The sequence below is a fragment of the Mesitornis unicolor genome, unplaced genomic scaffold, assembly GCF_000695765.1.
Source record: "Mesitornis unicolor isolate BGI_N332 unplaced genomic scaffold, ASM69576v1 scaffold19626, whole genome shotgun sequence".
NCBI lineage: Eukaryota > Metazoa > Chordata > Aves > Mesitornithiformes > Mesitornithidae > Mesitornis > Mesitornis unicolor.
Window position 1 is genome coordinate 28,098 of NW_010192040.1, and position 24,800 is coordinate 52,897.

General features: G+C 39.7%; 1 protein-coding gene across 1 annotated transcript in view; it reads left to right on the top strand.

The window, feature by feature from the left end:
• MYO3B (myosin IIIB) overlaps positions 1 to 24,412 on the top strand; it is a gene marked incomplete at its 5' end in the record, with an annotated part of 46,755 nt that extends 22,343 nt beyond the window's left edge. Inside the window, 6 exons of the mRNA XM_010186950.1 lie at positions 6,932 to 7,011; positions 11,400 to 11,477; positions 13,315 to 13,520; positions 22,420 to 22,531; positions 23,446 to 23,608; positions 24,324 to 24,412. Coding sequence (XP_010185252.1) covers positions 6,932 to 7,011; positions 11,400 to 11,477; positions 13,315 to 13,520; positions 22,420 to 22,531; positions 23,446 to 23,608; positions 24,324 to 24,412 — 728 coding nt within the window. The remainder of the gene's footprint in view (positions 1 to 6,931; positions 7,012 to 11,399; positions 11,478 to 13,314; positions 13,521 to 22,419; positions 22,532 to 23,445; positions 23,609 to 24,323) is intronic.
• Between the last annotated feature and the right edge of the window lie 388 nt (positions 24,413 to 24,800).

Consider the following 24,800-nt stretch of genomic DNA (forward strand, 5'->3'; position numbering starts at 1 on the left):
CCACTCTCCCTCTGCCACCTCTTTTCCAGAACCATGTGCCTGGGAACCTGTCCATCGTGTGATCAGGATATAGTGTGTGTGCCTTGCCCGCTGTCTGTAAGTTTGGTCCTGTGGAACTGTGATGTTCTGAGAATCACGTAAGGCTTGCTTGTGTATCTTATGATCACATACGTGCCCGTCATATTGCAGGAAGTGTCTGCAGTTCAGTGAACACACTCCCAATCAAGTAGCTGGCTACACGTCTGATTCAGTTCAGCTGAAAAGCTGGGCATGTTGCTTAAAGTAGCCATTAACACACAAGGTAGTGTTTTTAAAATATCTTGGGTGCTACCACTAACTAAATATATACCATAATCTGTTCTTCTTTACCAGGTAAGGGTAAAAGTTAAGACTTTCCTTACTGAGGTCATACATTTACATATTGTGGAATATAGTAGGCAGTTTGACCTTCATTTCATCTCAGCTGCTGTCAGTGTCTTTCTTCCCTTGCATTCTGCAAGAAGTCTACTAACTTACTGTATTAAAAAAACATTTCAACATAGCAGTGACGATGCTTACAAGCAAAGTTTGATTTGCTGCTGTAAACATCAGTCTGTGTGTTTGGCAGCATGTACCTTACTAATGTGGGAAATGACCCCTGAGGTGTGTGCGATGTGTGCAGTAGAGAGCAGAGCAGCACTGAATTTGTGCTCAGGATCTCCAGTCCCAGTAAAGCAATGTAAAGCTTTTAAGTATCCATAGATGTGATCTGTATCTACTTCATGCTAGTAAGACTAAAGAAACCTTTCATCTAATTGAGAATCAGGATCAGAATTTGGCAGTTCACTATGGCATGAATTTTTCATTTCAAATAATCTGGGCCAAAAAGTGCATCTTTTTTTTTTTGCTCCTGAAGCAATTGCTTTTAATTAGGTTATTCCCAGGTGGGCCTCGCTATTACTAAGTTTTCATGGTTATCAGGTTCTGTTTTGTACTATGGATCTGATTTTGGAGATGCTGTTCCTCATTTTTTATTTCCTCATTCTGAACAGGAAGTGAAGTGATTCTCTTTTCAGAGTAAGCAGCAGGGGAAGTGTGTCTGTATTGATAGCTGTATTCTACAGGCAGTACTTTTATAAATATATTCTTGTGTAAAATGTGCAGTATATGAGAAAATTGGATTCTTAGCTTTTTATTGCACAAGATTAGCTTAAATGACTTCAGTGACTCAAAAGAATAGAGTTTTGATAGTCAGTGACCAGATTCAAATTAGTACCCAATAAAAAAGTACATTTATTCATTTATAGTCGAGCTAAGAAAAGCTTAGTCTTACAGTAGCAGAAGATGAAAATGCATTATGGAGATAAGCAGTCGACTTCCTTAGGCTAGATAAAATGTACTGAAAGGAAAGACGGAGAAGAATCTGTGTGTGTCAAAGACGTTGTCTGACTCTGTACCTCTTCTGGAGTGCAAGTGCTTAGCTGTGATTAGAAGTAGTACCAATGAAATATGAATGCATTGTAGCATTTCTGACCATATTAAACTATATCTACATGGTGTTTCAAGTAACCCCTCTTTATGTGAACCACAACCATGAAAGAAATCAATAAAATATACGAGGATAAGGGAAGAGCTTGTACTATGCCCTCTATATAATAGTAATATCCCTGGTACAGCTTGTACAGTAAGGTGACATTGTCATTAAGCTCTCTCTCTGTAAGTCATTTGCACTTCACAAACTAAACGTTGCATCAAAGCTTAATGTAATTCTTACCTGGCGTGCTCTTACTCTGGGAGGAGTGATCTATTGCAGACATAATCAAAATGAGGTTATAAATACAGTGTTAATATTACTAATATTTGCCTGATACTGCCTGCAGAACCCATCATCTAAGAAGAGCGAAGCACTGACAAACCATAAGTAACATCAGAACATCCAGCCAGAGAGTGTACTTTTCCTAATTAGTATGGAAAGTCAATGGCTGGACAAATCATTAATTTGGCCAGAGCACACAGTAAGTGCCAGGGATGCAAGTGAGAAGCCAGGAATGCTGACGAGTCCTTTCTGAGACCTAGAGAGCACTTCCAAAGTCCAGCCTGAAAAAAGACCAACCGTTTCTTCTTTCTATGCTGTGTAAATACTTCCAAAACTCCTCCTGCTTGGCTTTGCGCAGTAGAAGAGAGATGGTACTTTGACAGTGTGGTCTTTCTCACCTACCTGAAATGAGGCACCGGTGAAGGATACGTTTGCAGAGATGTGAGATCTCCTATACAGCTTCAAAACAAGAGGAGTTTTGCCGAGCCTTGGCACAGTGAGCCAATGTGTGTGTGCATAGACTTTTGTGCTGCTACATCTCTTTCTGTTGGAAGCTTTCAGAGCATTTCACAAACTTTAATGACTGAAACTTCTCAAAGCATTAATGTCATCCCTGCCGTTATTAAACAGAGAGAAAAAAGAGAAACACCGAGACTGACTAACTCCACCACTGACACCTCCACAAGGGAGGTTGTGGAGAGGTGGGTGCTGGGCTCTTCTCCCAGGTGATGGGGGATAGAACAAGGGGAAACGGCACCAAGCTGTGCCAAGGGAGGTTCAGGTTAGAGCTAAGGAGGAAGTTCTTTACTGAGAGGGTCGTCAGAAGCTGGAACAGGCTGCCCAGGGAGGTGGTGGAGTCACCATCCCTGGATGTGTTTAAAGAGCGGGTAGATGAGGTACTTAAGGATATGGTTTAGGGGGTAGACAGGAACGGTTGGACGTGATGATCTCAGAGGGCTTTTCCAACCGAGCGATTCTGTGATTCTATGTGATTCTGTGATTCAAATGAATCCCAGAGACCTTAGTCTCTGATACAGCAGACACATAGGTAGGAGCCTTAATTTTTCACGTGAGCAATCCTGTTGAACTGAAAAGGAAATGCATGGGAATAAAATAAAACATATACATGTTTAAAAGATTAACCCTAATTTTAACCGTTAACTTCTCTCCCCTCCCTCATGAATGCCTTTAAAAAAAGAAAAAAAAACAAGAAAATTTTGAATTTTAAATTGCTTATTTGGTCCATTTTATGGAGTTGGATTTAATGTAGGTAGTATTTTATTTAAGTCAGTGTGCATGTCACTGGTATTTTCTCTAAAGTATTGACCATATAATAGGTGTGAAGCCAGACTTCTGAAAGGCACAGTGCAGTCTTTTAACCTTTAACCGGCTTAACCTTTCAAGGAACCCATGGCAGTTGTAACTGGCTGTGTTACTATCTAAAAACATTTGTTCTTCAAATATTGATGTTCTTCACAAAGTGGAATAACATTTAATTATTTTTGGTGTGCAAAGTAATAAATGACCTTGTAAATGAAAATCGAATGCAGGGACAAGTGCCAAATATTTACTGACTTTAAACACCATGCTAACTCTGGGTAAAACATTTCTTATTACGTAGACTAATTTTCAAACCACATTTGTTCTGTTTATTTGCTTAGACATGTTAAAGTTAGGTAGTTATTTTCCTGAGCATGAACTGTTTGAGATGACTGATGCCCAGACTTTCATTGAAGCATCTGGAAAAGAAAATCCTAGTAACATTTTTCCTATGGATTTCATCTGATGCTACAATTCAGTAGTTAGTAATTACATAGGAATTCACTTGAGACATGAAATAAGAACTGGTAAGAATCCATAAAGAAGTAGTGTAGAATAGTCTTATGCTTAGCTTATTCTTTACTTTTGTCCATGAGAAAAAAAAATGAAACTGTTAGTGTAAAATATTAGTGTAAAAGAGACAGCAAATCATTGTGTGTGAATGTAATTTGGCTTTTCCTGGTAGTACACTGCAGTCACACTAGGTAAACAGTTATGTCCTTTGACCATGCTGTGTTCAGACAGAATCATGTCTGCTGACATAGCGTATAATGAACGCCTGGGCTACTGAACGTAAACATGAGGTAATACAACGTTATGGAAAGGGGTATTCATGCCTAGGTTACGAGAGGTGGTATGTGGTGAGCAACTAAAAGGTCCAAACCTATTGAAAGTAGTCAAATTGGAGCAATCCTGGGGGTGTGAATGAGCACTGGCTTGGCTGTATTACTACAAACAAATCAGACATCCAGGAGTATGTGCCAGATGAGACTCAGTATTGTGGACATCACATACAGGCCTCATGCTTGGGGTATATGGCAGCGTGTTGCTCTGAATTGAATTAACAGTCTGATTGGCAGATATCAAGCTGAAGTAAAAGCATATTCATGTCAGAACATCACAGGAGGGCTTCTGAATAACGCTAAGAAAATCAGGAACTCTCCGTTCTGGAGAAGCTCCTTCCTTGGAGCGAGTAACAGGGAAGAGATCCAAAGCTGATCATCAGGTGAAAGTGATAGTTGAATTCTCTGCAAAGTGCACTCGTTTACTTGGTCAGTTCAGAACTCTCCTAGCAGATTCCTGAAAAAAGGGGAGAGGGGAGAGAAAAACAAACAAACAAACAAAAAAAGAGCAAAAAATAGTACCTGTTTTTTATGTAGCTGTAGCCAGTTCCACCAATAGAGTACAGGGCTTTATTTTGTTAAGGTCAGTTAAAGCACTGGAAATAATACATCTTATATAAATATATTTGAACATGTTTGAAAACTGCTGAAGTCAATCTGGCAGTAGTCAACTGCTATGGGACTTGATGGGGTTGGGAATCTCACCTAAATATGTAGTTGTGGCCTGCTCCTCGAAGGAAGTAGCTAATGAAAAAAACCACAATATGTGAAGTTTGGGGTTTTTTAAGTAAGAACTGACCACTCTGGGGGTTTTATTGGTTTGTGAAGTCATTAAATATTTTTTACTGGTAAAAAGGTTTGTTCATTTGCTTGGTTTGCCAGATCAGAAATGTGAAGTTTCTTTTTAGTTTTGCATGAGGAACTGAAGGAGGTGTCAGGGATATTAGTTATGAGCCCTAGAAACCTAATGCCAGCGGTGAGTGTGGTGAACCTTGAGCAACTGTCTTATACTGTCTCTTCATTCTAAATTTCATTTGGTTATGAGTTTTGTAACTTGTTATAAAATGCAGAAAAATTTAGTAATTTTAAACAATCTCATTCAAATTTGTTTCTTCTCCCAACTCCCCTCTTTTATCCTGTGCTGTGTCATCGCTTCTCCAGTGCAAGGCTTTCAAACTTCAGATTTGCTAATCTGAAGCCTAGCCAAAAACCACCTTTCTGGCTTGTCTACTTGGCCAAAAAGGCAAAGAGTAATTTCTGACATACAACAGTGTCAAAATTATAGCCAAGAGAAAAAGAAATTCACCGACTACTTGCTCCTTAAAATCCTCATTTTAACCTTAGAAATTCATGTATATACCATGTGTATCATGTGTGTATGTACAGGTATATGAGATTGTCAAAAGAGAGTTGCAGTTCTCATTAACCTAAACATTAGAGCCCAAAGCAGTTTCCAAAAGTGTGAACATAGCTTTTGCTCCACGCTGTGGTTTAGACTGTCAGGTAACACACGCCGTTAGGTCTGGAAATGGCATGCCAGTTTTGCAGCGTTGTGTCAATCCCGGTGCCAGCAGCTTTAAAGAGAAATACTTTTTAAAACTAATACAGACTGTTTGAATTGCTTCAACGAATGTCATCGCTGTGTTTGAGTGCTGGCCCCCAGACTGTTTTCAGGGCATTGGTATTTTTCTTGTTAAGAGGAAAGTAAGAGCAAAAGTGCCTTTCAGTGTTATGAGGACACTGGGTTTGCTCTGCTCCCTCATGGAGCAATTACCAGCGATTAAGTGTTCCTGGTTTTCGTTTTTCCCATCCTGCCTCCGTAGCAGTGATGTACTATATAGTTTAGCAAAACTCTGAAGACTGTTTAGAGTTGCTGGCTTTCTGTAAAGCAAACAGCTAAACACTGCAGTTGATGCAAACAAGGCACTTAGCATCTGAAAGAAGTGTTAACACTTTATTTACATTTAAATTAAAATGGACACTTATTTATGTGTTCTGGTTCTGAAAGGTGTGTGGTACATCTGCAGAGGCCTATTGTTTATTCATGCTGTAAATCCTTTGAAATGTGTTAAAATGCTTCCCACTCATTATAAAAATCCTGCCACCCATGGATTAGGGCTTTGATGTCACCAATCCTGCTTCAAAGGGTTCTTTCAATGCTATTAATCACAGTTTAGCCTCTGAAGATATAGCCAGAGAAAACATTTGGACATCTTGTGCTAGACTTGCTAAAACTTTGAAATATATGGAGTGTCTTGCATATGCACAGCCCCGTATCACTTCCTCTCTATTCTCCGAGCCTTTATTTTGAAAAGCTGTTTGCGATGACTTTGGCTTTCTACAAGTACAGAGGAAAAAGTTTAGGACGTGTCATACTGTACATTTTAAGAAAGGCACTCATCTTTCAGTTGACACCACAGTATGTTTTTGCCTGAGGAACTGAGTCAGTCTTTAAAAACCCCAGGGTACAATAAGATTGGGGATTAAGCAGGCCTATATGTCAAAAGGTCAAAAAAAAAGATACCCTCTTATCATTTTCTCATCTCTTTCATTAGTTTGTGAGCTTAAGATCCTGTCTAAACACTTCAGAACCCACATGATTTCATAGAAACAAGATTGTTTCTGCTGTCTTTTTCTCTTTTAAATCTCTGAATGAGTCACAGAGAAATTGATCACTGGTGATTGAGCTGTATGCCTTTGTGCTGCCCTTGTTTTCATCCGCTCAGTAGCTGGGGTCAGTGACACACCACCTTATCACTGACTTTTTTCTCCCTTTTAAATCAACACTGCACTCTGTCATGCCCATGCTGAATGCTCTGCAGGCACCATTGGTAATGAGCGGGGTATGGAAGAAGTGTGTTAGTGTCTGCTATTTTTACCCCTATTGTACGAGCTGATTTTCCACCGTATAAATTTTTCCCTGCCAAGCTTCTTGAACAGTTTCTGCAGTATGTGTTTCTTTCTTTTTGAACAGGTAACTTGGCACAGGCAAGAGCCAGAGTGACGGCAGCATCTAGGTCTTTGCCTCCACAGCTTAGTGCTGGGCGTATCAAGGTTAGTAGTGTTCTCTTTGGAGACGGGCAGTTGTTCATACCATGCTACAGTGAGACTATGGAGATGATGCTTAGCTGACATAGGTGTATAGTGAGGTTCTTACCAAGTGAGAGTCTGCTTTAATATCAGAAAGCATGCACCTCAGCTGGGAGCGCTGTTTCCAGTCTTAGGGAAGACCCTATTGTAGAATCCAATGAAGAATCCATTTACTACTGATTAATATTTAAACCTTTGGAGTTAAATCTCCATTACATTGATAGAAATGTTCCTCTCTTGATTTCCATGAGGTCAAGGTTCTCCTCTGGCAATTTTGGCCTAGAAACAGATTGAATTAGGTAAAATTTGATTAGTGTATTTAACAGCATGAAACGCTTTTTTATTCAACTTGTGGGTGGAAAACAAGGGGGACATCTATGACAGATGACCAGAAAAGAATGACTCAGCAAAACCACTATTCTTTAAAATAAAGCACTGTAGAATTTCAATGCTGCTGGATTTTACCGTAAAAGTATGTGATGTGATTGCAAACCAGACTTTTATATTCTGGGTTTTCTATTTCTTTTCATTCTGTCCTGTTACTAGGAGCTCCTGCTCAAATGTTGATATAGTAATTCGTGTCACCCAGACACCTGTATCCTTCACTGTACCTGCAGATACAGCTGTGGATTTCAGAGATTTATTTCCTCTCTGTATAAATGCTTGGAGTGCTGAAGGACAGATAATGGCCTTTCCAAATTTCTGGTACGATACACACGTTGTCTTCCACACCCAGCTATATTCAGCATAAGATTTCTAAGCATGCGTTTTATTTATGCAGCTGCAATGGAACAGACCAGTTCTCTTCTAGAGCTTTAATAAAAACAAGCACTTATACTAAGTAGTGTTAAAGTGTTTTTAACTCACCCTTCAGATTTTTAAAGAAGGAACTAAAAGACTTGTGTAAATGCAGCATTATTAAAAACTGCTAATTGAAATCGTTTTTAGCTGGAAAAAAAAATTCTTATTACACAACACTCCTAATTGAAACAAGTTCAGGAGAAAGCTTCTAAATTACTATTTTACAGTTAGTTTAAAAAAATCCAAATATAATCATTTTGTTTGGAAGTTTGGAGAGTTTCATTTATTATTTGATTTCTGAGTTTTCTTGGTTACTGTATTTTTTCGGTCTTACGCTGTTTCAGTACCATGCCAGCAGCAGGTGTGGTCAATATGTGAAAGGAATAACTTTTAGTGACTTCATAAGGTGACATGATGTCATAAATCATTCTTTTAATGTTGTTTCTGAACTCTTATAAGCCCTTTCTGTTAGTGATGGAACGGTTTGTCTTTTCTAGGTCAAGCTGTTTTCCATTTCAGTTGTAGTCATATAAATGCACATTGTACATCACTACTACTGTCCTGTAGAAATGTGGCTTATCAGTTGAAATATTCTTCATTTCAGTTTAAAAAGAGCAACTAGTGATTTAAAACGCAAGATTACATCATGACATCCTTGCTGTGTTCTATCATTCTCTGACAAGCCAGTTGTGATAAAGCCTATTGCCCGTTGTACATGCGATTATTGCCCTACCATAAACCAGCATGACCTCGTAGACACGCAGTGTTATAAATTAACCAGAGACAAAACTTCTTAGAGTTCTTACGGGAAAATCTCCCTAGCTTCATGGTCTGTCAGAGTTTTTCTAACGGAAACTTCAAATATTTATTGTCAAAAAGATTTGGAAGTTGATCCTAGTCCTCACAGATTGCACAGATCTGAATTTACAACTTCATCCGTAGAAAAAGGAATCTCACAATACTGGTTTTACCCTGATTTTCTGCGAAAAGGTATATTACATCCCCTCTGTGGGTGTTTCTGACCATCTGTCTTTCTGTGTGTCCACTCCCTTTCCCCCAGAAAAACCCAAACCAAAACAAAACCCTTTTGAACCCAGCAGGCTGTAGTAAACTGTATGTGACAGAGTGGCAGTCTTAAAGACCACTGGATCCTACAGGTTTGGTGAAAATGAGCAGCTGTGAAAAGGAGATGCTTACAGTATCATCCTGCCCAGAAGGCAGACCATAAGCTCACCCTTTATTGGCCAGCAGACATTCCAGATGTGACTGACAGATCGTGAGTGCCGAACCTCCAACAACATCACTACGAGTCTCTGCTTTTCCAGACAGACAAGAATCCAATTTGGAAGCTCAAATTCATGAGCATTTGGGCTTCAGTCCAGTCCTTAAACTATTTGCTTTTGGTCTTGATTTGGTGTTCTTCACGATTAAATTGTCTGCCTTTTCCCATGAAATGTTACCAGCTATTCTGAACTCCTGTCAACATCCACTAGTATTGTTTTTGTTTTCTACCTGACCTTTACTGGACATTTAGATACCAGTTCTCGAAGAGCAGTTGTCTTGCCAAGACAGTTTTGAAACATTCCCATGTCCTTCCCCGTGGACATGCCTGCTGTTCTGATGAGATCATTGATGTTTACTTTGTCAGGTGACGTCCTAAGATGTTTGATGTTATCTGTGCCGATAAGGCATTTTTCCTGGGGTATATTACAGAGTTTTCTGTTAACATCCTTAAAACTGAAATCAATCTGCATATTTATTTTTTCCCCCCTTCTGTTAGTCTGAGGTGCGTACTAGTGCATGTACACCACTCTGGGCTAGATCACAGATTACAGAGAAATACTGAAATGTTTATGGTCACCCTTATGGAAATCTGTCTCCCTTTGCACCATCTGTATTCTGAATCTTGTCTTCACAAGTTTTCTTTTGATTTCTTCCCCAACACAAAATCCATTTGCTTGATCTATTACTGCTTAGTGCTTCATTTCCTTTGTATTTTGCATGCAGTCTCCTAAATATCTCCTGAAGGTAAGAGACAGAGTTACTTTATTGAGAATTATAGTCTTTTAGCAATTACTTTTAGTGTTCGGAAGAGTGGTCTTAAGTCAGAGAGTGTTGGAAATGATCATATGGAGCAAAGTCCAGGAAGTGTGGCACAGGTGCTGACAACAGCATTATCTGGTTTATACAAATGCCACCTGGTCAGAGCAGATGGTAAACTGCCACAAAACAAGTGAATGCTAAAATGCTGTTAATGCTCCGTGCAAGCAGGATGCTGGTTGATTTTCTTTAATTCTGTTGAGCTGTAATACAGCAACACAATCTGCTTGTGATTGGTAACCATGGTTATACTCATTCATAAACTCTGGTTTCATTTTGATGAGAACAGCTGTACTGACAATATAACTAAAATATACAAGGAACAATATGTTTGCTGTCCATGTATGCCCTCTAAAAATAACTCTTCTGAAATGCTGAAGAAGCAGTATTTGAAGCTATGGCAGTTCAGCAGAGTAGGATTGCTGGAATTCTTGGCATCAAAATGGCAATTTGAAGTAATCAATAGTAACGGCAACGGCAGAAAGCAAAAGACTTAAACAACCTGAGAATACCTACTTTGTTTGCCACTTGTTATCCGACAACAACGTTTTTTCCTGACATGAGCAAAATGAGACAGCTCAGATTACTTCCAGGTCATTACAACAATGGTAACTCCCCTTATATAGAAAACAAGACCTGGTGGAGTTCATTGTAGTGGTGATAAGAGGTATTCATAAGGTATTGCATCTAGACAGCTGCTTCGTTGGCTTAGTGTTATACTATGATAGCAACAGTGTGAAATCATTGGGAACACTGACAGCTCTCTCTGAACCAAGGTGTGTCCAGTTCTGGGCCCCTCAGTTCAAGAAGGACAGGAACTGCTGGAGAGAGTCCAGCGTAGGGCTACAAAGATGATCAAGGGAGTGGAGCATCTCCCTTATGAGGAGCGGCTGAGGGAGCTGGGGCTCTTTAGTTTGCAGAAGAGGAGACTGAGGGGAGACCTCATTCATGTTTATAAATATTTAAAGGGTGAGTGTCACGAGGATGGAGCCAGGCTCTTCTCAGTGACAAACAATGATAAGACAAGGGGTAACGGACACAAACTGGAACACAGGAGGTTCCACTGAAATTGGAGAAGAAACTTCTTCTCAGTGAGGGTGCCAGAGCCCTGGACCAGGCTGCCCAGAGAGGTTGTGGAGTCTCCTTCTCTGCAGACATTCAAAACCCGCCTGGACGCCTTCCTGTGTAACCTCATCTGGGTGTTCCTGCTCCGGCAGGGGGATTGGACTGGATGAGCTTTGGAGGTCCCTTCCAATCCCTAACGGTCTGGGATTCTGTGTGATTCTGTGTCTTGCATCTGTTGGAAGCTGGCCTTCCTGCCTCTGGTAAAGTGCTCACACCTGAAGGAATGACCATAGCAAAAGCTGAACCCAGCTTTCGTGGGCAAGGTAGGGTGAGGTGGGTCTGTGATGCTTCTGAAACAGCTCTGACATTTGAGTTTTGTCTTCCAGGTGGACACAATGGAGGTTATGCGACACCCTGAGGAAACAACTAACATGAAGCGGCAAACTATGGCTTCCTATTTTAGGGTACAAAAGTTAAATTATAAACAAACAGTTTGACAATTAGAACAATAGATATATCTAAAATATTTATGGGGTTGTGAGATCAAAGAGAATAGGATAATTATTTTTCTGTTGTGAGGCCTTTGTAGACTCCTACATTTTCTTTTGCTTCTTTTCCTTTGGTTTCCTTATACTTGTACTTTTATAGTTTCACCAAGTACATTGATAACAGAATCTAAAGTTGAGACTATTTCCATCTATAATGCTGGAGGTCTAAAACAGGCCTGTTTATGAACAGAAGACTCAATATGTGCAAATTAAACAGCTGCCATTACTAAAGCCTTCATATTTTTTCACAAGCGTGGGCATACCTACTTCTAAAGATTAAGATTTGTCATTTGTGCTAATAAGTAAAAACAATCCATCATGTGAAAGTACTGTTATAAATCATATGGATTACCATTTTATCAGTAGTAATCCTGTCTGGGGTAATGTGTGTTCTGTATGTGTGTTTAAACAGGCAAGGAAAAGGCATTGAGAATGTGGGAACTGGAAGGTTAGGAGTCAGGACACCCACATGCGAATCCAAGGCTATTGGTTCATGTTTTTTTCTTGTGGTCATTGCAAAATGGAGAAGTTTTGAGCAGTTGGTCCTTGGGTGGCACTTGTACCATGCAAAATGAGCAAGTTAACAGTGCTTTGCTAGCCAGTGTGGGTCAAAGCTTCCTGCCATAGAGGAATATCTGTTCTCTTAGGAATACTGCTTTTCTCTGTCATGCAAAATAGTGTAAGGAAGACACACTTCCTTATGTATACTGATGGACACTGAGATGTTCCCCGGTGTGAACAGTACAAGGACACACATACCGACTTACCTGGTAATACAAGTGGAATTAGAGTGCTCTTGTAAAGAACTGCACAGTAGGAACTGGAAAAAAAAAAGGGGGGGGAGTGAGATTGAGTGTGAAAGTAGACCATAATATGAACACAGCCTACAGCAAAGTCACCGCAGTCAGCTTGGACAGCTTGGAATTGTACATGACTTTGAGACTGAGTCTGTTTGCAACAAGAACTTGTCGTGCATGGGTTAATAAGGTACGGGTGGGGCAGAAGTATCAGTATTCAGAAGAGTCATTGGAAAAGCAGATATATGTGATCCTATCACACTTTCTTTTTTCATTTTAGTGTAAAATGCAATGGAATAAATTGTTTTCCAGGTCTGGAGTGGATAGGAAAATAAGTAATGGGCCTGCATTTCAACAGGAAGGTTTAGGTTAGACGTTCAGAACATTGAGTAGTCATGATAACGTACCACATCAGCAGATTGTCCAGGGAGATTGTGCAGTCTGTATCCTCAGTGATTCTGAAAACTGGATTAAAAAGAGATGTACCTGAAATGGTACAGATACGTCTAGTGTTCTGTGTGGGCAGAGGGCTGAACTGAGGACTTCTTGCAACCCTTTCCCCATGATTTTCTGTCAATCTTTGTGATTGTTTCACTTGTTCTTCTGTTGGTCAGATGTGCCTACGTAGAATTATAGTTAGGACCTTTTTCAATTTTATTTTTTTTAATATGAGCCTTCTTCAACTACAGAAATACGGTGTAAGGAGAGATGAAGATAAAAAGTGTAAGAAGTAAGGAATAAGTAGAATACTATTTCTTTTACGATTGAAAACTTTTAATAGATTCTGGGTTTTGGCCAAAAGCTTAAAAATTAGTGAAATATCAATGCAGATGAATGTTACAGATTAAAATATAATCAGGCATCACACACTATTACAAAGACGTGTCTCCTGCTACTACTTAGTTGCATTGCAGTTTTTTGTCAAGTGTGTACATCTTTTTTACGTTCCTCACTAGTATTCCCTTATGGATCTTCTGTCGAAAATGGTTGTTGGACAGCCTCACTTCATCCGCTGCATTAAACCCAACGATGATCGAGAAGCACTGACGTTTTCCCATGAGAGAGTTCTGCTGCAGCTACGATACACCGGAATTCTGGAAACTGTCAAAATACGTCAGAAAGGGTATTCTCATCGCATCCTCTTTGAAGAGTTTGTGAAAAGGTACGACTTCTATAGCATGGCTGTTGTTTTACAACTCCATTCAATAAAATACGTTCTAAGTTAAGTACGGAAAGTTGTACAAATGCTGGTTCATACATGTGTGGTCAGATTCTCCAACGAGAGCAGAGCAGTGACTGTCAGAGATAAAGACTACAAGAGAGATCTGAGCTCTCATGGAGAGAAATCAATGGGAACACTTAGTATGCAGTAGCAAGCCTGTCCCCATGGTTCCCTCAGTGGAGGCAACAAGTGGCAATTATATGTCGTGGTCAGATAATACAAGGCTTTGGAAGATCAGTGACCTTCAGCCATCACATGAAGAATGTGCACATGCTTAAGAATGAGCTGATATGAAACCTTTGGTTTTAGAACTATTCCTTGTAATAGCTTCATAGCCTTGTAGTCATTTATCTTGGAGGTATCGTGAATTATAACCAGATGGCGGTTCACCTGAACCCTTGTCATGGCTGCTACTCCTGCTTTTGATGCTCTTCTCAATCTCGAAAAATTATGAATTTGGTTCAGGAAATGCTATTGTCTTTATAATGGCAGTATGTTTATATGAACTTTATGGTTTCCTCTAGATTTAAAATACATTTTTCTGTAGTATTTACTATTTTCCAGCCTGTAGGATTGATAATTCAATAATGGAGCAGACGTTAATGAATCTACTGAAAGCAAGTCATTCATCTGATGCTAGAGGGAAGAAGCTGATTATGTTTTTGAGAAAGAAGAGACATAAATAGTTTCACAGGCCTTTCTGAAACCCAGAGACTGGATAAATTTACATGTCTAAGTCAGTTATTTGGACTTGGAAATTGTGGTCCTTACACTGAGAGGTATTGAAAGATAAACCGTAGGCTTAATCAATTCATTCTGAAAAATTTTGATTTTTTTTTTTTATTTTAATATATTAGTGTGCCAGATGAATATATAATAGAAAAATGCTAGGTATATATATCCCAGGAAGGACAACTAATGTATTCATTTGTCTATCAAAGAAATTTAATTTTCAGACATGATCTCACCATTCTGAAGCAGAGATTAGTTTTGTGATCACTAACACATCTTTGCAACCTCCTGAAGAGGCTGAAGGCAGAATTATTAACCTTAACTTTTATCCGATTTACACATAAGTGAACTGAGACTATGCTGAAATTAGTGTAAATTGAGAGGAAATTAGGCCTCCTCTTATCAGTAGATTCTTTTCATTCAAAAGTGCACTGAATTTGAGTACAACCTTGAAAAGTCATGGTAATAAGAGCAGCGCTGACTGTAGCTTTCCATTCCTGCAGATAAGGGCAAGTTGTGTTAACATCTTGTCAGATACTCCCCAAGATTTTATCCCAACTTGCTGTAATTCTTTCAGGACAGAAACTCAACACAACAAGGAAAGCGGGGGGAAGATTCAGCAATTTGCCTAACAGCATAAAGACTTCCAGAGTTCAAAACAGAAATGGGGAGTGGGAGAGGGGGTTTTATTGCCCCTTTGTTCAGTTCATGCCTTCTTTTTAAGCAGTTTCTAATATGTTTTGCTTTTGGAAAAAAAAACCAGTGAACAATGCTTATAAAAGCTATCAGTGGAACAAGAAACATTTTTCTTCAACTTGCAGTCATAACTAGTCAAGTGTTTTTAGGAACTAAGTAGTTGAATACATAAAAATGTTTGAGAAAACAGGTCAGATGCTAAACAGATTGGCACTTCTTTGTTCATAATCAAAAAGACATTAGGCAAGTATGAACAAGAGTTTCAAAATGTCAGTAAATGTGAGGATATCAAAGATTTTCTAAGCCAGCAAGTTAATTGGTATTTTGATCCTTTTGAGCAACTTAACAACAAAATGAATGAGCCAGCACTTTTTCTCCCTTGATGTTATTAAACAAATAGGTGTGCTTCTTATCTGCTTGTTCAATAATGCTGTTTTGTAAACTCTTAGCAGGAAATATGAGGACAAAACAATCAAAGGCAGGGAACAGAACCATTCAGGGTTTATCAGGTGGGAGGTAAACAAAAGATAAAGCTCTGTCTAATGTTACTCTTTACTGTCGTCTGTTTTCATGTAGAACAGATTATTTCAGTGTTGCAAACCTGGAGGTAGTTTATTGGGTTAAAAAACAGATGGTGAGGAGAGGACTTAATTGTAACTCATTCACACAATGTTTCCTCAGCCAAGTGTACAACCATCTGTTTTATGTATATAAACATACATAATCTTTTACTTAAAGTAGGAAAATGTAATCTGCAGCCCCTGTAAACACTGTAGACCTGTGAAGTCTTGGGCACATCTCCTTTGGCCCTGTCTCGCACCCCTTGCCATCATGTGTCAATCTTGTGTGCTTGCTGTGAAGCAGCCTGGCCCCTGTCTCAGGCTGGAATCCCAGGTTTCAGACACAGGTTATTACCTGAGCAGGCAGCCAGGTGTGCCTGGCTTGTAGAGCTGCATGGTGAGCATGCATTGCACACAGCGGGGACCTACATTTCAAGTCCCACTGCATGGGATACTCCTTGTTCTGTCTGAGTGCCCAGGCCACTGGAGCTTCACGTGGCAGGATGCAATGTGCAGGTGTGTCCTCACCACATAGCCCCCAGCTGTGTATGCTTTGTTATGTAGTGTGGCATATGCTGTACCGTGGGTTGAAAGATAAGGGACTTGAGAGTCTAATGCGTCTGTCATGCTTGAAGTCACTCATAAACACACAGGAATGTGTTGAGAAGTTCTGTGCAAGTTTAATGTAAGGATTGTCTGTTTTCTTCTTCTCTGCCTGTTTACGTTCTGCATTAAATTTCTTGGTACTGCATTAAGATGCAGGCTACACTTTACCTCTAAGTGCTGCCTGCTCCCCAGTAGCCAGATGCTGAGATGATATGTTCAGGAGGATACCAGCACTATTACCCTATAAGTGATCCCAGTGATGCTGGTTCTGCTTTTTCAATCTCCCTTATGAGGAGCGGCTGAGGGAGCTGGGGCTCTTTAGTTTGCAGAAGAGGAGACTGAGGGGAGACCTCATTCATGTTTATAAATATTTAAAGGGTGAGTGTCACGAGGATGGAGCCAGGCTCTTCTCGGTGACAAACAATGATAGGACAAGAGGTAATGGGCACAAGCTGGAACACAGGAGGTTCCACTGAAATTGGAGAAGAAACTTCTTCTCAGTGAGGGTGACAGAGCCCTGGCCCAGGCTGCCCAGAGAGGTTGTGGAATCTCCTTCTCTGCAGACATTCAAAACCCGCCTGAACGCCTTCCTGTGCAACCTCATCTGGGTGTTCCTGCTCTGGCAGGGGGATTGGACTGGATGAGCTTTTGAGGTCCCTTCCAATCCCTAACGTTCTGTGATTCTGTGATTCTGTGAATCTCACAGTGCAAATTTGCATAAGGTCAGTGTTGGTCCACCTGGTACACACGGTCCCTAAATCGTCAGTGCTACATTTCTCATGACCATATAAAGCCTTGTCGACCTTAATGAGTCACATTCTGCACTGACCGGAGCTAGAAATGAAAACCGGTCAAATACTGCAAAATCCTATAAAACAAGTTACCTCAGTTAATGCTTTCTTCTAATCCCAAAAATTCAGTATGATAGGCTTGGTTCTTATTCAGAATTAGGGAATCACTGAGTTAAATTAGAAGTCAACAGTTCTGCTATAGAGAAAACAAATGCTTGCCTTTTAAATGATGCATTCTTAATGCAAACTTACTTTTAACACAGAGTCTGCACTGTACCAAAGTCCTTGAGTTCTGTAAACAAAATTGTAACATCCCCCATATTTCGATTGTGCTATTATCCATGTAGAAGTTCGTTATTTGTTTCATTTGCTTTAAGATTTCACCAGATCTGTATAATGTTCCTGCACACGTTAAACATGGTAAATTATTACACCTTCCAGATGACACTTTCTAGACTCTTGTCATTCACAGAACACTGGTAAATGGTTGCAGGATGAAGGAGATGCAAGACCTCTAAAAGTGAAAAGTGTGATAGCTGTCTGATGAATGATGCCTTTCTGAGGGTATTTCTGTGATCCTATGTTTATCTGATGATTTGCAGTGTAAGTCTTAGCTATCTGCTACACTTGAAATTCAGTATCTTCGATTTTTGTTCATTTTTCGTTTACATTTTTTCATTCATACTCTCAGCGTATAGCCAAATGTAATTAGTTGTATGAATTCAGCTGTGAACATCTCTGAAAGAGGTGAGGTACAACCAGTACAAGTCAGACATCTTGGAAAGTTATTTAACAGCTCGTTCAGTGCCAAAAACATGGGGGTTTTTAAGCTTTCCAGGGCTGAGAAGGAACAAATGTCTTTCAGGACGTTGAGAAGCTCTCTACTATTGCTGGGGGTCTGGCTGTAGAGGGGTTTTGCCCTCATGCTTTTCACATATTGTTGTCCATTCTCCACCTCAGGCCAATGTATTTTAATACAGAGATTTGGTTTTAAGAGAAAAAGGATTAATCATTACTTTTTGGCGTTAATTGTGTAGATTTTATTCCGCCTCTGTCTGTAACGTGAATGCAACTTTAGGAAGAGACCCTGCTATAGTTGTTAATGGTGCTGTTTAAATGCTATTTATTGAACAGTTCACCCTTTAAGGAAGGGAGGAAAATCGAACCATCTGTTTACAATGAGTTTAACTAATCTGAAACCACCATCACAAATACCTTGGCCATTATCAGACAGTTAATCATAGCATCCTTCTGAAGTTTTCTGTATCTTAGCACACTTGGTTGTCCTTTACGTTTAGCCTTAACTCTGCGTGACCTAGGTTTGCAACTGTTAATCTGGTGATACATTCAACTTTTTTTAAATGTTGGGTTCTGCCTAACTAAGTATGGTTAATCCCATTTCGATGTATGTTTTGTCTAGAATAATATTTGTGTCCATGAAGGATAGTTTGTAGTGCAGTGTAAGAACCACTGTCCATGAAATAAGTGATTTCAGAGTGTCATCAGCTCTGAGAAATCAGTTCTTCTGAGGGGAGATTACTTTTCTCTTACTTAGCCTTACTGCTACTGAGCATGTGATTAGTCAGGTACTTTTAGGGATGAACGTGTTATGTGTAGGAAATTTTCAAGCAGGATGTATAACCCGAGAAAATAACATATTTTTGCATAAACATGTGCGTGTTTATGAAACAACACACGGAGGACTATAAACTTTATTTTAAAAAATAGAATGTAAAGTATTGGCTTAAATTAGAGCCCCATTGAAGCATTCCAGACTACTACATTTTCTGCTGGAATAACTGACGCAGATATGGAAATAAAAAACCAGAGTTGTGACTTTTTCATCTCATCTGCAAACAAACGTGATTTCTAGCTCTGCTTTCTCAAATTGAGTATCTGGTTGCTTCTTCTGGTGAAATGTTGTAAACAGAGATCTCTCTGTGATCCCTGTACAGTAGATTTACGTAAGTATGATAGAGATGAGATTAGGCCAGTAAATCAACATGAACAGTTGTACTTGCATACACCCCAGGGTTTGGGGTGCATTCCTAAGTGTTTACCATTTCACCATGTACAGTATTTGCACAATTTTGCCAGCTGCATTAAGGTGAAACATTTTACCTTCCTCCAAAATATTCCACGTGGTCCATTGCTGTACAAAGATTTTAGATTAGGTGAAATAATTGGACGACCCTATGTGGCACGCACTGTGTTGCCATACAGTTATCCCGAGCACATGGAGCCAAACTCCTTGTGGATCCGCAGTGATGTGATTCAGTCATGAAAACAGGCACCAGATAGACAAAAAAAGGTTTGCTTAAAAAAAATACATGGATTTACACTTTGGAACAGCAATCTAGGGACTTTTTACTGCGCAGAATACAAACTCCAGAAGCATTTCTGGAGGGGAAATAATCAAATAAATTCTTATATTGCTAGTCTTTATTCCTGGTGCGTAATTTCTGCCTCATTTTCGATGACATAACTGAAAAGGAACAGAAAGAACGAATGTTTAAAGTCTGACATCCCAGCGTGTTTAACCACTCACAGGAATCTTCTGTGCAGTGGCTGGATTAATCAAAACGTTTGGAAAAACACCATCTAGAGGCAGTTTTTAATGAAATATGGGGGAAAACTATGTTTGCATACAGGAAATGAGGTTATTTCCACGGTTTGTTAAGTTACTGTCATTCTGAATGGCTTGCTTGCTTGGAAGACAGATAAATTTACATTTATGAAAACATTTGTTAAAACAGGATTCAATAAGAGAAATGAGCGTTGTTTTGTTTATGGGGGTTTTTCTGAGTACCAAGAGCAATTATGTTCTAGAGCACGAGAGTGAGCTAATGGAAAGGGGGCACTACATTTGAAAGCTATTGAAGTTTGTCATAAACAACATGGTATAGTCGGGCATGTAAACTGCAGAGCTCAGACGTGCTTTCTGGTTAGGTGTTTGTCACAGAGAAGTCAGCTTCTCAGTAACTAGAATGTCACTGATAAGATAGTACGGTTCAAGAAATACAAGACCCCTCCTGACTGTTTTATTGAATCAGTGCTATCTAAAAACTGTTGTGTGGTTTTAAAATTCCCAACTGCAACATGGCTTAAAATACATAGAAACAACCAGGAAACTGGTATCATCATTCACTTGAACCCTCCCTCCCTCCCTCCCGTCCTTCATACTTTTTTTTTCTTTTAAATACCCATGTTTCTCCATGTCTACTAAAGGCATGACCCTTAGTATTTTGAAAGACTTGGCTAAAGAATTTGCAATATCATGTTACTGAGAAAGTCACTGCATTAAAAATAACTCGGTAATAGCCAACCTCCTATCATTATTCTGAGCAGGCGCTGTCTCCAGTTGGTCAATCTCTATGTCTCTGGTCCAGGACCGATTCCAGTGCTTCTGCCTTCAGATGCTGTTTTCTTCCCCCTTGATCTTTATGGACTATTTTAGTGGTTCTCTTTTCTTTCTTGTGACAACTGGAGCTAATATCTAGAGATTAACTGGAGCTCATATTTGAAATCATATTTTCCTAATAAAAACAACAGTCTTGCACTGTTCCATTCTTTCTAATTGCTTCTCTGTATTTTCTTCAGTGTGAGGTAGGTATTTGCTTGCCCCTGTGGCTGCAGAAGAATCGACCTTTGAGGTTCACTGGTCGTATTCTTCTCTTATGTTTTACAGAACATCTGATGGCTCTTGTGCTAATAGTTAGGAGAGTGATTTGTTCAACCGGCCAGTTACTCTCAAGCACAATGGAAATAGGATAGCACCTGTAGAAGTATAACTTAATAAAGACCAAGAAAAACACACGGCAGTGCATAAATGAGAGCTGGTGGCAGTTGTTACCATCTGATAGCACACTTGTGCTAATATAACCTTAGATTTGTAAGCAAAATGACACGTGTTCTTGCTGTTACTTAACAGAGTGACTTAAATGCTATTAAACCCTTCTTCATTAATGCATGGTGACTTTATAGGTAGGGATTGATCCATTCATTTTTAATGCCTGTTCAGTTCAAACACGTTTACACCCCTTTTTCATTAACTGTTTGCACAATAATGTTGTTTCACATAATTGTTGGTGGCTGTTTGTTGCAAGGGAACATGGACGAAAGAAAAGTCCATATTGTTTATTATGGGCCTGCTCTAAAGGCCACTAAAATTGATCATAATGGTTCCAATTAATTGTTTACCCCAATCAAACAGAAAAAGACATCATGCCTAATGACCTACCTACCTGATCGTAACCACAGAAATCTCTGTGATTAAAGATAATTATTACATTCATGTGAGGAGCAATTGACTTGGTTTTTCTTTAAAATAGCTGCTAGTTCTGTTTAGCCATCAGCACTGATAAAATCCTTGCTGATACGATAGTAATGCCAGTTGTTTTAATTAGGCATATATGTGACCTCTTCTGGAGGCATGAAACAGAGTACTCGTGCAGTCTGAGCATCTTGCTGCCTGTAACTTAAGATTTATATGAGAATTGTTTTTACTGTAAGCTAATCTTTATTCTCCACACACAGTGGTAGCCTTTCAGCTTCAACCATCAGTCAGTATCAGTGTAACACTGGGCTGCCCACCCTTGCGGTGCTGGCCTTTATCCTCGCGATTGAGAATCTTCAGTCTCTCTCTTAGGCATACTGAAAATGGGAAGATCTCCTGACTTCCATTGATGGGAGTGATCTTGTTACAAGCTCAAGAGCCTTGGACTTCTTATGTGGATTTATGCTTCCCAAAGAATGTCAAAGCCATTTATATTTCTTTGTGAACAATTACTGATCTCAGTAAGTAAAATATTGAAAGGTTCTGAAATGCCTTTATTTGGCATCAGGCCTTGAACAACTTACTTTTGGTGCTTTTCACTTTCTTTGGTGCCACTAGACGACTTTTCTCCCGCTTAGAAATCTGTAAAGATCCATTGAACACACAGGAAGCACTGGCTTATTCAACAGAACTGGCAGGTTTGCAGTGAGATGTGACTGTGCCAAGGTATGTTATGCAGCTCTGTAGGTGACGTACTTATTTTACGTATGTTATGCAAAAGGTTTTAATTTTGCCTTCCTTTCTATTCCTCTGATCTCTAGTACTTGTCCTTCTTATTCCTGTCACTCATTCACACATTTGCATGAAAAATTCAGAGCAACCTTGGGTGTTTCCTAAGTTGCACTGATTTGGAAAAGACCATTATGGATGATTACACTGACTGAGCATTTCTAGAATGAAGCAGATTCTTATCGCCACTATGGTACCACTTATTTTCCTATGTCATGAATGTGCTCAAATATCTGTTCATGACAGCTGTGTCACGATTATGGAAAGGACTGAGTGTAATGGAGAATTGGACCTGTGAGTTCTGGAGATGAAGGTCTGAGCTGGAGAAGAGCAGTGAAAGTACACATTGATTGTCAAGTCAATTCTTGCTTTGTCGTTTGGTTTTGCAGGTATTATTATCTCGCATTCAAGGCACATGAGACTCCCCTTGGTAGCAGAGAAAACTGTCTTGCCATTTTGGAGAAATCTAAACTAGAGAACTGGATTCTTGGGAAGACCAAGGTAGAGGGCGTTAGCATTTTCTCAAGGATAGTATCCTTTTAGCAGAACATGTCTAATAGTGGTTTGAAAAGTACTGCATGAATGAATGAAAGAGCAATGATTTGCTCTAGTTAGCCTCCCAGGTTATGGAGGTACCCTCTCAAGCCAGCTGAGTTAACGCTGCAAGAGGAAGAGTGCGTTGGGTACCTCCCCAAAGTACACTCTGCAGTGGCTGCCATGATAAGGACAATACATTTGTCAGTGCCTGCTGTGGTAGTGCCCCCTTGAAGCTGGTCCTGCTCTTAATCGTGGCATGACTGAAACTTCGCACTCTAGCCCATCCTCTGAGCCTGGTTGGTACATTGTCCATTTGTGGAGTTTCAGGTGAGATCCTTCTGGCTCTGTCAAGGGCCTTTGTTCATGGTTTGAAACTGAGTGGGTGACTTCTGTAAAAAAGAAGTTGTACACTCTCTTGAGTTGCTCTACAGGCCACAAAGGACTTCTGCTCCAGACCCAGATAAAGTGTGTGTAAGCACCCGTGTGATTTGCCTCCTGAAGCAGAATGCTGTTAGACAGTATTTTACCTAAAAGCAAATTCAACCCAGGATTTCTCTTCCTACTCTCAAGAAAGGGTGTATTTCAAAATGGTTGATACCTGAAAATATCCCCTTGACCAATTTACTTTGTAAAGGGGTAAACATGTGTTTTATTTTGCAATGGGGTGATTATAATCAGTGGGATAATGAAATTCCAGGAGCATACTGAGAGCAAATATTTGATTCACAAGATCGCTGTCATATCAGCAACGAGCATTTTACCAGTTTTCTCAGAAACAGTGCCCTAAAATAGCCTGATGTAAGACTAATGAAAAGACAGAATAGAAGAGGTTATGCTACTGCCTACATGTAATACTGAGGTTTTTTGTTCCACTTTAGGTTTTTCTAAAGTATTACCACATAGAGCAGTTAAATTTGTTCCTGCGAGAAGTTATAGGGAGGGTGGTGGTCATGCAAGCCTATATCAAGGGATGGCTTGGAGCAAGGAGATACAAGAAAGTGAAAGAGAAAAGAGAAAATAGTGCTGTTACCATACAGTCAGGTAAGTATTCACATTGGCTCTTTCGCTGAGTGTCTTTGCATTTCAAGTTGTTAAATTGCATGTACATCATTTATTCATTCGTAATAGTTTATTATGAAATCAAAATAACTGGAGGTGCTTTTCTCTCCAGCTAATTGATGCAGAATTTACTGATTTACTTCAAAGTTGTCATCTTAGTATTTGGTAATGTCTTTATTTAAATATTTTGGTATTTGGGATGTGTTGCCTGTGCACAAAATGAAAATGTTGTTAGGTATGCCTACGCTACCATGTAGCATATAAATGAAATGTAGTAGCATGCCCCTCCCCACCCATGTGTACAAGGATTCCAGGTAATATACGTCATGGGCTGGGCCTGAGAGGCTCATTGTCAGTAATTTAGCAGCCTTCCTTATATTGAATTTGGGGAGCTGTGTGAGGAGTTTTCATTCTGACATGATCGTGCACCTTCGCCTTTTGGATTAGGACATCAGGGAGCACATGGTGACAATTAAAATTTGGATGAGTGAAGCGGTGTTTGAAGTTGTGAGGATGTGAATACTGCAGTTGTGAACCCAGAGTTCAACATGTGGGTGGGCGGGGAAGAGGTACTGGGGTGGGAGCTGGAGTGGTTATGGCAGGAGGGATGAAAATTTGAGCACATCTCTGACTCTGTAAACCCTGTAGCACTTCCTTAAATAAATGTTATTTCCAGCACATGGTTTTGTATTTTTAGCCTGGAGAGGATATGAAGCTCGCAGGAAGTACAGGGAAATAAGGATCAGAAGAACTGATGCTGCTATACATATTCAAGCAGGTAATTAAAACATTATTTCAATTGCCAACACCTATTTTGCTGCGGGTGATTTCATGTGTCAGTGTTTATAGCCAAGAGAAAGACATGCAGTCCAAACAAAAGCTATCAAACACGTTATTTCTGATGATTTGTTCTTCAGTATCAAATGACACCAGTGACAGGTATCAGACACTGGGCTCTTTGCAAGTACTTCTCTGGAAGCAAACCATGCTGATGAAAAGCTGTTGAGCTAATTCTTTAAGATTCTTCTGAGCGCAGTCAGTATTACTCCACTATACGTGGAGCTGATATGAAGCAGTGGATTAATTTGACTACAAGTGTGGATGGGAAGCACTGGACGTGCATTTCTGTGCCTTTGTGTTGAGCCCTGATCTTGGCAGGCTGTCAGGTTTTCAT